The sequence below is a fragment of the Somniosus microcephalus genome, chromosome 6, assembly GCF_052327205.1.
Source record: "Somniosus microcephalus isolate GS21.2 chromosome 6, FLI_Smic_1.0, whole genome shotgun sequence".
Taxonomy (NCBI): Eukaryota; Metazoa; Chordata; class Chondrichthyes; order Squaliformes; family Somniosidae; genus Somniosus; species Somniosus microcephalus.
In genome coordinates, this window is record NC_140992.1 from 188,471,217 (window position 1) to 188,489,710 (window position 18,494).

Below are 18,494 nucleotides of genomic sequence, written 5' to 3' on the forward strand. Positions count from 1 at the left end.
TCGGGAACTTCGGGTCTTCCGACCTTCAATTCAAATCAACGGAGGTTAATGGGGATCCCCTTGTGCTAACTGCTGTGACGTCAAGAGGCTTTCTAACCACCCAATCAAAACGTAGAATTCTGACAGGATTAAGGTGATTGGCAGAAGAACCAAAGGCGACATGAGCAAAAGCTTTTTTACGCAGCGAGTGGTTAGTATCTGGAATTCACTGCCTGAAAGGGTGGAGGAAGCAGATTCAATTGTGGCTTACAAAAGGGAATTGGATAAGTATCTTAAGAAAAAACATTTGCAAGACTGCGGGGGAAAGGGCGGGGCTATGAGACTAGCTTAAGTGCTCTCGCAGAGAGCTGGCATGAGCTTGACGGGCCTCCTTCTGTGCTGTAACCATGCTATGATTCTATGATTCTTTGACAGCGAACAAGGAAGTGAGCAAGCTCTTAAAATTCCAGCTTTTTAAACATTTTAGAGAGAGCAAAACAAAGATTGTGGCTCTCAAATGGGGAAAAGGCGAACCTGAAATAAAGATAGACAAACTTTAAAAATCATTTTGAAAATATTTCTTGGAAAATTTCTTTAACATTTTTATTTTTATTAATATGGAAACATTTCACACTGCACAACATTAAAATCAGTTTTTCAGGCTTTAACATTTGTTTAGCATTAATAATGCTGTTAAAACCCCAGTTGCACCTCATCCCTTTAGGCTTAACATTTAGTGGGGAATTTAACAGCGTATTTACTGCGGATGAGCCAAAGTTTTCATCGATTTCCCTGATTTGGCTGATTACAAAAATTGCCGGATCTATGGGGGGGGGGGTGGGGGCGGGGGGAGTCACAGCACTGGCAGTTTCGGAGCTGTGAATGGCTGACGGCAACTTCGCCAAATCCCAAAGCTGCACCAGTTTGTAAGCGGAATGAGGGCGAATGCTGCCAGTTCGCCAAAATAGGAAAGTCAAATTCTTGGCCAATGGTATAAATTCTTCTTCTGCGGTAGCGAATAAACGGCTGAAAGCTCGACAGCTGCCCATTTTGCAATCTGCCCGATTTTCCTTTGCATTTACTTCAATGGAATAATAATCAAAATGGAATGTCGATTCACTTCTGCCGAATTTGCGCAGCGGCACAAGCCAAATTTATACCCCAATTCGTCACTGGGTGCATTTTTAGTTTCTACAATAAGAAAAATCGTACAGGGTGTGTAATAGGTGCGCGACCTATCACCACATATTTTGCTCCCCCACTAAGTTTGGATTTCACTCCCTCAGTTGCTGTCGGATCAAAGTGACTGCTGCAGTAGATCGCAGCCCACAGATTCAATCCAGTCTTCTGTGGTTTTCATCCCAAAGGGCAAATTGAGCAAGGATTAGGGAGGAAAATATATAATTGGATCTAAAATTGTGCACTTATTGGCTGGGGTTAAGGATAAACCCATTTTAACCACTTCAAATTTCCCGAAACTATTTTGTGTGTATATTTGGTGGTACTACGATTCCAATAAACAACATAATTAGGGTATGATTTTGGACATATAAATATGCCCGCTAGACTGAAAACGAACTCGGAACTCATTGCCTTCTATTCCCGTTGGTGGTGTTCGGCCGCGATTCTGCTCGTGGAGGCGGGTTGGCGTCGGGAACCGAGCTTGGCGAGTTGCGGACCCGCAGTCAGCTCCAGCCGGCCTTTTGACACAATTTTTGTTAAATTGGGCTAATTGAGCCCGCCCTGTGGGTTCCCCCCCACCCCCCTCATCACAAGATGCGGGTCTGTTTAGCTGCTCAGCTGACGCGTGTGCAGCCGGAGTAATTAAGGGGACCATTCCACAGTTACATCTGAAGTCGATTATGCTGCTCTTGACTGCTGCTGGTGCGCAATATGTCTGCAGAGGGAAAGCAGGCAGCTCCCCTGTTCAATGTGGAATTCCTGCATGTTCATGCTGAGGGAGTCAGAGCTCCTGAGGTTCTGTACATGGGAGATGGAAGAAGGAAACCTCCTCAGCAGATGAAGGCAGCCTGGCTGCGAATACCTGGGGAAGTCAATGCCAGGTCAATCGTAACACGCACCTGGATTTACCAAAAGAGGAACACGCACCTGGATTCAATGCAGGGTGAGGTTAATTGATCTCCTGCGCCCATGAAAAGTGAGTATAAAAGCACAATTTCCTTAATTCTGCTGTGCCTGTCATCACATCCCCATCACTCTGCATTGTCAACCCTACCACTGTACATCCTCATACAACCCAGCATCACTTGCATCACCATCACCATCAACCTTCCCTCTTTCCCTATGTACAGAATCACTACCCCCATCTAATTTTGCACCCCTCACACCCACTTTCATGGTCATGCAATGAAAACAACTAGCAACTCAAAAGGAGGGAACTTGGTAATGGGAACCCACTCCATCGTAGTCTCCCTCCAAACACCTATCCCATCCACGCTATACACTCATTCCATCACTCTCACTGAAAATCCAAATCCTTCCCTCATTGCAGGAGAAAAGAGCCCACAATAAGAGGGAGAGGGGGAGAAAAGGAAAAGGACCACCATCTGTGGTGCAGCTGACCAACGCTGAGTAGGCAGCTCTAGACATTACTGGAAGTCCTGAGGAGCTTGAAGTGGGGGACGGAGGGAGAGGCTCAGTAGAGCAACCTGGAGACAGAATTATTTCCCAGATATCTGATTTGGCATTCATCAGTGACGAATATGGAATCTGATATTCATATAAATGTAGACATAATCATATGCATGCAAACTACATATCACATGTGTAACTCATGTCTTTACTCTCCCACAGGACCATCAAGAGCCACCCTGCCTACTGTCCTGGAAGACGAGCAGGAAGCCTCTTCAGCAGAATCTCCATCCTCTGAGGAGCATCCACAGCAGAAAAGAGTGCACCCAGCACCAACGCAGAGACGCACACCTCGGTGGGTAGTTTGAGACATAGAGTAATATTGTCACCTGGCGTTTCACAACTCACAAGTGAGCAAGAGCAGATGGTGGAGACAGGGACAGCAGTAGAGAATCCTCGTCAGAGGCCACAGGGCGCCCCAAGCTCTGCTCAGCTGCATGCAGATGCTGAGCCTCTGGGCCGTCCAGAAGGAGAGCAGTACTGGAGCTTCAGGAACACGTGTAGGGGGCCATTACTGGCTTTGCAAGCACAGTGACTGCGAGTGTGCAGAGAATAAAGGAGTCCATCTCAAACATGAGTAATGCAATTGCACACGCAATGGTGAACGTGGGTTCTGCAATGGAAAGGAAGGCAACCTCCATGGAGGACATCATTCACCAGAATCAAATCAACATGGTGACGCTTCTAGGTAGGTGGTTAGCTATGGAGGATAGAAGGGCATCTATCATGGAGAGGAACCAGAGGTATATGGATGTCCCCGTTATGTGGACTGTCAGTACAGAGATGGGTGCACATGGTGCAACTCATGTGCAGCAAGGTGCTATCTAGCTACTTGATAGCTGAGAGGTGCGGGTGGCCCATGAGAGGGATGATGGGGTAGGGTACATGAGTGTGAGGGCTCCTCTCCAAGCACTCCAACTTCCATCCCATTGTCAACCCCTCGGTCAGAGCCCCAGATAAGCACCCAAGCAGTGATGGCCGAGTTTTCCCCTGTGCAGCCACAGGAGGAGCAGACATTGGCGGGGCCTTCACAGGCTCCAAAGCCCAGAAGACGACGCCAAAGACGTCTAAGCAGGCGCTGCAGGGAGGTGAACAGGCTGTCTCTACATTTGCTGAAGCCACAGGGGGAGCATAATGTAGAATTATGCGTAAGAGACAGATGACACGTAAATAAGCACAAGGGTACTCATTTGTGTGTTCTGATAGATTTAATTGTGAAGTTTCTGTTCTTTTCTTATATTGGATTAAATTTACATTGAATGAAGGATTGACATCGTTGCCATATGTGTCTTGACAATTTGAGATGGCACAGTGAAGGGTACGTGCACCTTTGAAATCTAGCAATGCAGGTGACAGTGGATATAAAGTGAACACCACATACTTGCAGCCTAAACACAGGCCAGAATTTTGCCAGCACTTAAAGGGCGGGTTTGGAGGAGGGTCAGCGGTTAAAGTCGTTATGTTTGACAGGGGGTTCCGAACCAGAGTGCAGGGCTGATCAATCACGGCCGAGGCAAATGCTGAAAATTTGAAGTAAACCATTCAGAAAGTTGTTTCATCGATGCAACCATCAGCCTCTTCAAATAGTGGTCCCCAAACACCGGGCCTCCCTAACAATGCCTTTTCTTTATTTGTTCATGGGATCAGGGCGTCGCTGACAATGCCAGCATTTATTGCCCATTCCTAATAGTCCTTGAGAAAGTGGTGGTGTACCATCTTCTTGAATTGCTGCAGACCGTGTGGTGATGGTACTCCCACAGTGCTGTTAAGGAGGGATTTCCAGGATTTTGACCCAGCGACGATGATGGATTGGTGATATACTTCCAAGTCAGGATGGCATGTGACTTGGAAGGGAACTTCTAGGGGGTGGTGTTCCCATGCGACTGCTGTCCTTGTCCTTCTAGGTGGAAGAGGTTTGGGAGGTGCTGCCGAAGAAACCTTGGCGAGTTGCTGCAGTGCATCTTGTAGATGTTACACACTGTAGCCACGGTACATCAGTGGTGCAGGGAGTGAATGTTTAAGGTGGTGGATGGGGTGCCAATCAAATGGGCTGATTTTTCCTGAATGGTTTAGAGCTTCTTGAGTGTTTTTGGAGATGCACTCATCCAGGCAACTGTAGATTATTTTATCACACTCCTGATTTGTGCCTTGTAGATGGTGGCAAGGCTTTGGGGACTCAGGATGTGAGACACTCACCGCAGAATACCCAGCCTCTGACCTGTGCTTGTTGCCACAGTATTTATGTGGCTGGTCCATCTGGTGTATGTGCCTTTAAGAGCCCCCTGTGTACTGTAATGCCGGTAATGGCCACTCGGGCTATATAAGCCTGTATATTGTCTTGTATCTGTTAGTTCACCTCCAGACTTTGTCCAGTAAACACCTGTAAACCAACTCCTGCATTCCGTGTCTTCATTAACACATGGATACAACAGTGGCGACGAATTGGAAACGGACTTACCTGCAATTCGGCAGCACCTCAAGGAGATCAATGCCTCAGATGAAGGAAGAAGAAAAAAAAGAAAAAAAACGGTGGTTTCACCAGCTAGCCAGGCTGGTGGCAGGTACTGCAATAATCCTTCCTGGGCGGTGGGCTGGGGCTCGATCGGCTGGCTCTACAGCGGGGCCAAGCAGTGAAGGCACAGGCAAACAAATACGAAGGGTGGAACACTCGGGAAACGGCCAGCTCTGCAATGCAGGTCGGCGTTCGGACCACGCAGAGGGCGGGGAAAGTCCCAGAGAGTCCGGCGGGAACAAGTCTCCGAATATTAAAAATATTTGTATAAATAAAAACAGCGGAGAACAGCGTTGTCAGCAGCAACAGCGGCGGGAAAGCGCGGGAGGCGCCATTTTTTTTCAGCAAGGAAGAAAGGAAAGTGCGGGAGGCGCCATTTTTTTTTAGGATGCCTAAGACTGGCAACATTACTACTTTCGATAATGATGTAGAGGATTGGGCCACATATGTGGAAAGAGTGGAAGTATATTGCACAGCAAATGAAATAAAGGATGATAAAAAGGCATCGGTACTTCTAAATCTAATGGGCGCAAGGACGTACAGGCTGTTGCGAAACGTAATCACTCCAGCCAAACCGATGGACAAGAATTTTAAAGAGATTGTTGATACCCTACACTGCCAATTCGGGGCATGACTGGCAGATGCTCTACGAGACAAATTCGTCTGCGGTCTCCTAAGTGAAGGAACACAAAAAAGGCTACTTTCTGAGAAAGATTTGACACTGGACAAGGCTTTCAGTGTAGCTGTATCATACGAAGCAGCAGCAAGAGGAGCTGCAGAGATACAGCAAAAGCCACAGGACTTCGGCACCCATGAAATGACACGGGGTGTCGAGCGATGTTATCGCTGTGGCAGATCCACCCATGACCAGAGGGACTGCTGGTTCAAGGACAAAGCATGCAGGCAATGCGGAAAGATGGGACACATTACACGTGTATGCCGATCTGGAAACAAAAAATCCACTGAGAGAAAAAAAATCAATAAAGAAAAGTACAGAAAGGTACAAATGATGATGGACAGTAGCTCCGAAGACCAGAAGAGTGATAGGGACTCCGGAAACAAGAGATTAAGCACTCTCAAATTACATAATGTAATTGCCAAAGAAGATTACCAGACCATTTGGGTTACCCTCAGGATAGAGGGGTCCCCAGTTAAAATGGAGCTAGATACAGGATCAGCTCTGACCGTCATAAGTAGATGGGATTACGAGTGGCTATTTCCACATATACCTTTGAAAGACACATCCATTATCTTGAAAACATATACGGGGCAGAAAGTATACCCCAAAGGGAAAATAAAGGTGCCTGTTGTATACAACGGCAAGGAAATGGAGAAGTTGTATTTATACGCTCTGCAAGGTGGTGGTCCACCGCTGTTGGGACGTGAATGGATCAGGAAGATACGTTTGGACTGGCACTCCATTCAGGCACTGATGGTGACCAGTAAGAAAAAAAATGATGATGACATCATACCTGAACGAATAAAAGACACCTTGGCCAACGCCAAAGAAGTGTTCCAAAAGGAACTAGGAACCTTGAAAGGCACCACCGCCTCAATAAAGGTGGAAGATGCGGCAAATCCCAAGTTTTTTAAGGCAAGGCCGGTGCCATACGCAATTCGTCCAGCAGTCGAGGCAGAGCTGGAGAATTTGGAAAATACAGGCGTGTTATCCAAGATAGATTGGAGCGAGTGGGCAACACCCATCGTCCCGGTCATGAAGAAAATGTTAAATAATGATAAATCTGAAGAACAGAGAAAAATTTGCATCTGTGGGGACTTCAAGGTGACTGTAAACCCAGTCCTTCACATGGTACAGTATCCTCTTCCAAGGAAGGAAGATATTTTCACCTCACTATCCGGAGGGAAACGTTTCACAAAAATTGACTTGGCACAGGCATAATATCTACAGATGGAGGTTGAGGAAGCCTCTAAAAATTATCTCACAATAAACACACACAAAGGCCTGTACCAGTACAATCGACTGGTTTTCGGAATAGCATCAGCTCCAGCTATCTGGCAAAGAGCTATGGAACAAGTCCTGCAAGGGATTCCTGGGACTCAATGCTACCTAGATGACACCCTTCTAACAGGAGAAAACGAAAACGAACACCTTGCCAATTTGGAGAAGGTGCTCACTAGGCTGAGAGAACGGGGCCTATGAGCAAACCGCCCCAAGTGTGAATTTTTCCAGAAACAAATATCATATTGTGGCCACATAATTAATGAAGAAGGGTTGCATAAGTCCCCTGAGAAAATTGAAGCGGTCATAAAAGCACCAGCACCTGAAAATGTCTCACAATTAAGGTCATTCCTGGGATTGATAAATTACTACCATAAATTTTTACCGAACTTGTCAACTGTTCTGCACCCTCTTAACGAACTGCTACAAATGGGAGTAATTTGGGAATGGAGCAAGGACTGTAAACGTCCCTTTCATAAATGTAAAGGCTTGATCACGTCCAAGGAAGTTTTGGCTCATTACAACCCATCACTGCCAATCAGACTGGCGTGCATTGCATCCCCTTATGGCGTAGGAGCAGTATTATCACATAGATTCCCTGATGGCTCAGAACGGCTGATAGCTTTTGCGTCATGCTCATTGAACTCAGCTGAGCGTAACTATGCCCAGATCGACAGGGAAGCACTCAGCCTGGTATGGGGAGTGAAGAAATTCAACCGTTACCTACACGGACAAAAATTTACCTTGTTGACTGACCATCAACCCCTCATCTCCATATTCAACCCTAAAAAGCGTGTTCCCATTATGACAGCGCAAAGGCTACAGAGATTGTCCCTTTTCCTAGGGGCACACCAATATGATATAGAATACAAAGGATCAAAACAGCATGGGAATGCTGACAGTTAATCGTACCTACCGTTGCCAACGGTAGAAGAGGCACCTACAGTAGACCCAGTGGAGATGTTCCACTCAACCATAGTGGAATGTCTATCAGTAACAAATTCTGCCATTGAAAAGGAAACGAGAAATGACCCGACTCTCTCACGAGTCTACCATTTAATGGTGAAGGGATGGCCAGCACATGGCGAGCCACTGTTGGCAGCATTCTCGCAAAGAAGAGAACAGCTGTCAGTGTGCCGAGGAACCTTGATGTGTGGATCCAGAGTGGTGATTCCACCCAAACTCCAGGATAAAGTGCTAAATGAGCTTCACGAGGGGCATCTGGGTGGAGTGAAAATGAAGAACCTAGCCAGAGCGTTTGTGTGGTGGCTAGGTATCGATGGAGACATCGAAGAAATGACCAAGAGCTGCCTAGGATGCCAGAAGGTCCAAAACGCCCCACCACAAGCCCCTCTACATCCATGGGCGTGGCCCTCATCTCCATGGCAAAGGGTACACATCGACTTTGCTGGTCCATTTATGGACTCAATGTTCTTAATCGCAGTTGATGCACACTCCAAGTGGCTGGAGGTAATAAAGATGTCCTCCACCACCACGGAAAAAACCATCACAGTATTAAGGACCATATTTGCCAGCAATGGGCTGCCTGAACAGATCTGTTCTGATAATGGACCGCAATTTGTGTCTGAAGAATTCAGGAAGTTCTTAAAAAACAATGGGCTTAAGCACTACACGTCCGCCCTACACCATCCCGCCACCAATGGATTGGCTGAAAGGTTTGTCCAGACCTTCAAGAAGGCCATAAAGGCCATGGGTAATGAAGACATAAAACTTCAGCATAAGGTAGATAACTTCTTGTTTGCATACAGGAATGCAACACATGTGGTTACAAACCAAACTCCCGCCATGATGTTCTTCAATAGAAGCCTAAGATGCCGGCTGGATTTGATCAAGCCAAACATCAGAAGGGACATGAAGAACCGGCAATTTCAAAGCACGAATGAAAGGCCAACTAGAACCTTCCAGATAGGTCAACAAGTTTTGGCCCGGGACTACCGTACCGAGAAATGGCAGCCTGGAACTATTTGCACATGACTAGGACCGCTGATATATACCGTGGACATTGGAGAAAGCATAATAAGGCGCCATGCTGACCAGATCATAGATTCATCCAAAAAGGGACAACCTACACCACAACTCTATACGCCTAATGATGAAGTAGAGATACCCATAGTATCTACCTCCGATCCGGTGATACTGGAACCAGATGAACCCAACACTGGCATTCAAGCTGAATCAGCCTTGCCAAAAGAACCTACTACACCACCAGAAACTACTACACCACAGAGCCGTTATCCGGACCAAGTCAGGAAGCCTCCAGAGAGACTGACTTATAATTGATTAACTGCAGCAATGTGTAGATTATTGTTCTTGTAACATGTTAATTAATGATTACTTAAAATATTATGTACTGGTTGTCTAAAAGGGGAGGAATTGTGGTGTATGTGCCTTTAAGAGCCCCCTGTGTACTGTAATGCTGGTAATGGCCACTCAGGCTATATAAGCCTATATATTGTCTTGTATCTGTTAGTTCACCTCCAGACTTTGTCCAGTAAACACCTGTAAACCAACTCCTGCATTCCGTGTCTTCATTAACACACGGATACAATAGTCCAGTTACGTTTCTGGTCAATGGGGACCTCCCCGGATGTTGATGAATGGGAGTTCGGCGATGGTAATGCCGTTGAATGTCAAGGGGCGGTGGTTTGATGCGCGCTTGTTGGAGATACTCATTGCCTGGCACTTGTATTGTGCAAATGTTACCTGCCACTTATCAGCCCATTCAGGACATTCAGGACAATCTCCGCTTTGCCTGACCAGCGAACAGTGTGCAGCTGCAGCCCTTTAATGTTCTAAGCGGCTTTTAGTCTCAAATATATACCTACAACTTAACAGCAACATGATCGCTCTCCTTTTAGTTATAAGCTGTAGTTCGAGCGAGCACCATTGCTAGTTATCAGTCAGTTGTCTTACTTTGAAAATTGCGTTTCAGTTTAATTGGCTGTAAGTAGTTTATTTACTATTGAGCTTCTGTATTGCTCACAGGTACAGTTATTTCGGATCAGAATGAATCAGAAACAGGAAAGTTACCAGTATACGCTAGATACAGCTGTTTGAGACTTTGAGATGAAGCAATATTTAGCTGTATTCATATTTCACCTTCCTGAAAACGCACACGGGTTCTGTGCCTTTCACAAAACGTCCAGAACAGAAAGACAAAAAATCCCCAAAACAAGGAGTTAGGTGCAAACAGTCCTGTTATATCGAATTTGTAAATTTGCCACCGATGATTACATTGGTTGTATACAAACCGCATCAGACGCACACAAGAGCTAAAGTCACATAGAGATGCTGCAATAAGATAAGTGTCAGGGTTGGGGAGCCACGGGGCCGTATAGATACGAGGCCGTGCTCTCCGGGCAAGGTAGGTTCTGGACCCAAGTGCAGAAACCAGACAAGAGACAAATATACCGTACTTTGTTTGAACTTTACTAGATTCACACATAACTGGATTAACACATGGGACACAGCAATATACATAAGAACTAGAGACAAGAGAACTCGAGACAGAAACACAACAAGCATACATAAGAACTAGAGACAAGTTACAAGACAGCTAGTCAAGATAGGAACTCAGGACAGCTTCCATGAGGAAGCCCACTTGTCTATACTGAGCTTGTGACAAGCTACCACAAGGGGCCAATGGCTTGCCGAGGCAAAACTCCAGACAAGCTACCCCCAGGGTAATCGGCTTATCAATGCAAAGCTCAAGACAAGCTCCCAACGGCTCCCACATAGCAACACGCTTGTCCAAACAGCACCTGACCAAGACAAGCAACTTAACAGAACAACAGACTTAAATACATTTTAAATCCAGAGACAAGAACACAGACTTAGATACATAGCTCGAGAGAACTATGGCAGCCAGCTTGTGAAGGCAAGCTGCCATAGAGTAAAGGCTAGTCACACAGAGCACCTAGTCAAGACAGAGGACATTGTCAAGACTAACTCCCTGGTCCACCCTAGTGAGGACTGAGCACTGAGTGAAACAGCCATAGAACTTATATACCAAGAAACCAGGTGAAACCCATGAACAGCTAACAGGCCATTAAGAATTAACACAGGGCTAGGAACAATTAACACAGAAAACAAACAAGGTGAAGGTGCCATCTAGAGGTTACCAACAGAACTGACTGGCACCCTCACAATAAGATTCCTTCCAATTTAAATAAGCTTGTAGTCTGAAAATTGCCCTGTGTGATATTAACACAGGATCGCTGAAGGTGAGTGTATTGAATCCCCTGCCCATTATTTTACTGGAGGCATCAACTATTTTGAAGTAAAGTGGTTAATGTCTGTGTCGAAGTAACCGCCTGAAGAAGTTGTTATGAATTCTTAAGAATTCCTAACTGAATGTTGCACTGCATAAATTCAAGGGCCTTATTCAATCGCCCATAAATAGCTGGGTCTCTAGTTATGCTGTGAGACAGTAGCTTTGTAACTCGGAATGCTGTGGTCCAAAATGTCTCTCTTCCTCATTTCACTGAATGCACTAATCCATTTAAAACAGAACGGCAAACGCCTCCTCTAAAAGAGGGGAGAGACAAATTGCGGATAATACCTAAATTGTTCTCAGGGAGTAACCTCAGAGCGTATTTCTACAAATCACGTTGATGGATGGGGTTGGATTTGAGAAATGTTATTATCCTGTGTCGAATAGTTTTATGTGGCAGTAATGACCGAACATCAGATAGAACTATAATCCTGGTACTTTCCAATTGAGAGCTATGGTGTATTATTCATTACCCAAATACTGCCTAATTTTCTAGACCCTATTTGAATCAGTGATAAAGCCAAATCAAGCAGCTGCTATCACTAACACCACTTTATTAAAAGAATGCATTGTTCTTGCCTGCATGGCTGAAAGCGCCTTTAATCACTTTACACTAAGTATATCTAATTGAAATATTGGACCGGACGTCAACTTTGAGTTCTCAACTTCACTGCAAGGTCAAACATCTCTCGTTCCCACTGGCGATATTCCTTTCCGTTCTGCTGTCCATTTATCAGCTGGAGAAATGACAGGGAGGCTAAAAATCGGTTTATAAAGGAAAAATTATCAACCTGTATTTCCAATGTTCATCCTTACCCTCTGCTAGAAAGTGCTCCTGAGCGGATACCGTGAGGGGATAGGATGGATTTCAGCTATGTTATCCCTCACAATCGAAAAGTCTACCACCACTCTAGGCCACTTGGGTGAGCGTGTAGATTGTAACCGGCAGCCGTGTGTTTATATTCAAACATAACTCAACACCTTCGGAGAACAGGGAAGGAAACTGAAGGCATAAAAGTCAGAATCAAATGTCTGAAGACCACTAGCAACAACAAATTTCAATATGTTTTATCTCTGACCAGATGAAAAGACTGGCAGCAAACTGAATTGATTACTAAATTGCTGGTAGGCACACACTAAATACCCACTGGAAAATGCATTCGAAAATTATATATTGCCAAACAGCAATTATAACCTTTGTAGAAATTGCGAGAATGTAATGTAATATCTATTACACAACTTTTCAATTAAATATCTTCTGGTCATGTAACTAAATAAAGAGTAGATGTGTATCTGGGATAGCAATGTATGTTTTAAAACTCATTTAATTGGATACGCAGGTTCCTGCATGGGATTAAACCGAAGAACGAAAAGAAGGAGCGAAAGAATTATGACGATTTATACAATGTGTTTTTTATATACAGTCCATGTAATGGGCAACTCATGAGGAATGAACTTGTGCGGGTGAATCTGAACATTAACTGAACATCTCAAATACATTAACATATGTACCTCGGTGAAGGATAGAATCAGGAGCAGTTAAACAAAGAATGTATACATGGAACAAGATTATTGTCACCTAAGATACATATTTAAATTCTATTTTATTTAGTTGTAATGTTATTGCTCCACCGAAGCTTCACGTTGCATAATATCGTTTATTTATTGCTCTGTATAAATTGTTTAAATGATTCGTTATGAACTAGAAATGAATCGATACACAGAAATGGCTAAGATTTGTATATTTGGTCCTTGTTGTGTCTCTCTGTGCATTATTTATTCTCCAATTGAGCTTCTAGTTTAAGTCTCAGTCCCAGTTCACCTACACGACATGACTCATCGTGTGTTGACTCCCTCACAGCACCTTACCTATCTTATCTAGAACAGAGATGCCTTAATGAAAAGGACCGCCTTGATGTCAATCTGAGTGTCTTCTTAAAATTGATTAATTGTTGATAAATAAAGCAGATGCTTACATATTTATCCCAGCCCGTTAAACCATTTGCAAAAATCTAGGCACTGTCCAATACCCCGATATAACGTACACCATTTTCTCGCTGGTCTAGGTTCGAGCGATCGATACTGAGAGGTGTCTCAGACCTTAAGGCCTAGAAATTCAGTTGCGTCCGCCCGCCGTTAGCGCCATAAGAGGGGTAGATTTCCAGCGCAAGGCACTTAGCGCCCGGGCGCAGGTCGATCTGCGCCTACGCCCAACTTCAGTTGACATTTAGCGCTGACGCAAAGTGTTTGCGCCCACTCAGCTGCGCGCGCAGCTTATGACGTCATTTCGTCGTGCAACGCTGTTTGTGCACCCCAAACCGGAAATTCAGTGGTGCCCGCCCAATGTGGGCGTGGCGCTGTTAAGAACTGTGAAGTGGAACGCAGCAGAGGCCCTGCGGGCCTCGGGGAGCACTAATTAAAGGGCACTTACACTGAACTATAAAGGCCAGCCATTTTGCTGCAATGACTTTAGTGCTTTGGATTTCTGGACAGAGACCAAGGAACAGACCTTCCTGATTTGGGACAACATAGGAGAGGTATTTTTGGCTTCTGGCCAGAGCTTGGAACTTTCACTCATTGTGATTTCACTGTTTGCAAGTTTATTATGGGGGCTGCATGGGGTTCCAACCCTCAGTTCCAGCATTATGTGCGAACGGCTCGCAGACGCTGTGTGAGAGGGCCAGCCATGCCTAGACACAGAGGGGCCATCAGGCGTCGGCAATGTAGGCCTTACCCACTCAGGCAATACCGGCAGCAGGTGTCCTATCTCACCATGACTGCCGCGCATTGTGTTAACAGGCTGCGCTTCAGAAGGGAGGTGGTTGCAGAGATCTGCCAGCTGCTTCACAGAGATCTGCGTCCACAGCTGATGTGCAGGACATCTCTGTCGGTGGAAGTGAAGGTCACGGTGGCTCTGAGCTTTTATGCAAGCGGATCATTCCAAGCCGCTGCTGGGGATATAGCGAACATTTCCCAGTTCGCCGTGCATCGCTGCATCCGGCAGGTCACCGATGCCCTTTTCGCAAGGAGACACCAATTCATCTCCTTCCCCATGACCCTAGAGAGGCAGGAGCAGCGTGCAGTCAGATTTGCCAGGATCGCCGACTTCCCCATGGTGCAGGGCGCCATTGACTGCACGCATGTGGCTATGCGGGCACCTATCGACAATGCCGAGGATTACCGCAACCGGAAGGGCTACCATTCCCTCAATGTACAGCTGGTGTGTGACCACAGGCAGCGCATCCTAGCTGTCAATGCCCGCTTTCCAGGAAGCAGCCACGATGCATTTATCCTGCGCCAGACTACTGTGACTGACATGTTCGAGGCACAGCCTCCACCAAGGGGATGGCTTATTGGGGACAAGGGCTACCCTTTGTGTACATGGCTCATGACCCCGCTCCGCGCGCCCAGGACCCCTGCGGAGGAGGCATACAACGAAAGCCATCAAGCCACAAGGAACATCATAGAGCAAACGATTGGCATCCTCAAGCAACGGTTCCGCTGCCTGGATCGTTCCGGCGGATCTCTACAGTATTCGCCGGATAGAGTCTCCCAGTTCATCGTCGTTTGCTGCATGCTGCACAACCTGGCTATCCGCAGGACTCAGGCACTGCCACCTCACGTTGGACCACCACCTCAGGAGGACGAGCAGGAGGACCATGAGGAGGAGGAGGAGGAGGAGGAGTACCAGCCCAGGAGGGAGCCACAAGGTCCAAGGGCCGTCCGCCGGCGGCTTACTGAACGGCACTTCTCGGCCCCCTGTCAGGGAATGGCTTGTGGCAATGAACGCACCTGAATGCAGCCGCTCCGCAAGCCCTCAGCCGGTTAATGCAACAACCGCTTGAAACATGACACCTGGACAAGCTGAATAAATAAAAAGCTTTATTTAACAAACTCAGTGCCCTTCCCACATGAAACAGAGAAACAGACAAGACCCCCAAAAAACAGTCAAAAACATATCTCACTCCCACAACCTGGGGAGGAATAACAAAACTTGTCAATAACATTTGCCTTCATCCTCGGCCTTCCCAAAATAAGCCCCCCCCCACCAGAACACAAACACCCCCATATAAAAAAAACAGTTGGCAACACACTCTACTTAGTGCGCCGAGAGGGCGAGTCCTTGTGCAGGCTTCTCCGGCCCCTGCCCGACCTGTTGCTCCGCCTCAACCTGGGCCCTGTGGGTGTGGCAAGGCTGGGGGAAGGCTCCTGAGGGGCACACTGCATGACAGCAGATGCCCTTGGGGGTCGGCCTAGACGAGGTCCGGCCCTGGAGGGGCCGGCTGCTGACTGCTGCAGCTGTGGCTGGGCAGCATCAGTCTCTGCATCAGCTCGTCGCACCTTGGCTGGGGGAGTGGCAGTGGCAGCTGCAGCAATGGGGGCAAGCTGGCTGATGCCAGGTGCTCGCTGGTCACCAGAGACACTGGCACTCGGCCGGCCTGGCACTGCAGCAAGTGCAGCAATCTGGTGGAGGCCAGACCGCAGTGCTGCAGCAGGGCGGCGGGTGCCCTGGCGATGCTTCCGTGACACCGCGAGTGTGGCAGAAGTGAGTGCCCGAACTGCCCTGGTCTGTGCCCACATCAGATCAGCCAGTGTCTGCACGGCACCACTCATGAACTCGCTACTCACTTCCTGTGCTGCCGCGAGTTGGTCGACACCCCTGGCCTGTGCTGCCGCGAGTTGGTCGACACCCCTGGCCTGTGAGTCCCCGAAAGCGGCCACACTATCAGCCAGGGACTCAATGGCCTGAGGCATCTGTCCCACAACCCCCATGAACTCGTTGTGGCGCCGCTCCGAGGCCACGGACATTTCATCAAGGGGGCGCACCTCCTGGGTGAGGACCGTCTCCGTCTCTGGGGAGAAGGCCGCTGAGCTGCCCGACCCTTCCCGCGTGCCTGGACGCCACTGGGCCCAGCAACTGCCCTCCCCTGCAACACTTCCCCCCTCTGGGGAGAAGGCCGCCGAGCTGCCCGACCCTTCCCGTGTGCCTGGACGCCACTGGGCCCAGCAACTGCCCTCCCCTGCAACACTTCCCCCCTCTGGGGAGAAGGCAGCCGTGCTGCCCGACCCTTCCCGCATGCCTGGACGCCACTGGGCCCAGGAGCTACACCCCCCTGCAACACTTCCCCCTGGCTCTCCTCCAGGCAAGACGTCGCCCCTCCATTGCCATCCCCTGGCGCGGATGAGGGTTCCCCCAATGTGCCGCCTTCCTCTTGGTCCTCGTCGTCCTCCTCTTCTGAGGGACTGGCACTCTCAGCTTCATGGACCTCCTCCTCACCAGCTGAAAGCAGGAAGGCACAAGTGTAGCTTTAGAGTGAGGACAGGGCGTCAGCGAGGGAGGCATGAGTGGTGGCATTATGCGCATTGGTCGGACAGTGGCAAAGGATGTAGATCTGAAGCGCAAGGGGAACGAGAGAGGTCCAAACGGCCATGTCCTTACCATTGGGGCCGAGCACAGGGTCCGCATCACCAATAGCAACGGGGCCAACCACCCGGCCACGCATGAGTCGAGCCACGCGCTCCTCCAGCTCACTGAGCTCCTGGAACAGGGCACGGCCTCCCCCGGTGACATTCCGGCTCTTCATATTCTGGGCCAGCTTGGCCTGCAAGAGAAAGGACGGCCTCTAAGTACAGTGTGGTGCCCTGTTGTTGTGTGCACTGCCTCCCATGGTCGAATAGCTTGGCCAGTGTGTAAAGTGCAGAAAGTGCTATTGATGATCATGCCAGTGCCATAGCTGTGGGAGGAGGGATGGCCATTAAGCCTTTGAGGTCCCTTTGCCCATAATGAGAGGTGCACATGCAAGGATGAGGAGGACACTGGAAGGCTACTCACCTTGACCAACCGAGTGAGGTCGTTGTACTTCTTGCGGCATTGGTCACCAGTCCTGGGGACATCGCTGGTGGCTGACACCCTGTGGGCGATTTCCCTCCAGGCTCTCCTAAAGTGCCTCTTGGGAGCCTTCTTGCCACTGTCCGGGCACAAGATCTCTCTTCTCTTTTCCAAACCCTTAAGCAGCACCCACAAAGCAGGCTCTGAGAAGCGCTGCGCTCGTTCACGGGCCTTCTGCATGGCTTCAGGCGCTATTTGGGTCCACCAGCAGTGTTGAGGCCTAGCTGCAGGGCTCCACTATCCAGGGCGTGGCAGCAGACAAAGTCGACCCTTCCCCCTTTAAGAGCTGGCCGGCGTCAGGGTGTCTGCTGTCAATCAAAACATGACCGCACCTGCGCTGCGCACGGCCTCGGCGTTATCATTCCGCACCGCCGGCTTAGCACCTAAAGATAGGAGTGCAACACCAGTTTCAGCGCTCGCCCAAACTCCTTGGCCAAATCTACTGAATTTCGGCGAAGTGGCCTACACTTTCCGGCGGGCGCTAACTTTAGTGACCGCCCGACTTTAGCGCCCCAAAAGTGGTGCGACTGAATTTCTAGGCCCTTAACTTTATATTTGATTCTGGGAATTATGCTTGAACGGCTTTCCAAATTGCGTATATGCATGTAAAATAAAAAATCATAAATTAGAAAGTAACCTGATTGAAAATATGACAGGTTACAACAAAAAGTTTAAACGGTTTAAATAACATATAAGAAATTAGAAATAGCCGTGGTGGTAATTCGTTACTGAAACAAAGCAGGCTAGCTTGACCTTTCACTGCTAACGTTAGGCCAATCATTGCTGATCTTTTGATTTGAATGATGCAAAATGAGTAAGCGAACGTGCAAAATACGGTGTTAAATTTATCTCCGTCAACCTGTTGCAGTGACAGGGCGAATGTTTCGCAATGTGATTAATACGGCTGTGCGGCGGCGATAGGCTGTTTATGGTCCTTTCAACTTAACCAAATACTCGAGTTATTTCTACTCGGGAAGCTTCGGTTGCATTAATGCAGGTGTTAATATTAAGCCACGCAGTAAACCTCACTACCAAAATATACCGAATGTAGTACATCATGTACTCTTTATATATGAATGTGCTGTATGTCAAATGGTAATAATCCCAATAAAATTAAATAGGTGAATTGGGGTTGATCTGTGGTGTTCCCAAGAGGAAACATAATCACAGCCTTATGATTCGAGATTATGTGACCCACGGAACATTA

The 18,494-nt window shown here is 47.7% G+C and overlaps 1 protein-coding gene across 1 annotated transcript in view; it reads left to right on the plus strand.

The window, feature by feature from the left end:
* The first annotated feature begins 3,204 nt into the window (after positions 1 to 3,204).
* Positions 3,205 to 18,494, plus strand: part of LOC147116256 (tyrosine-protein phosphatase non-receptor type substrate 1-like) — a 32,307-nt gene continuing 17,017 nt past the window's right edge. The window contains exon 1 of the mRNA XM_085992031.1: positions 3,205 to 3,319. Within this exon, the coding sequence (XP_085848157.1) occupies positions 3,205 to 3,319 (115 nt within the window). The remainder of the gene's footprint in view (positions 3,320 to 18,494) is intronic.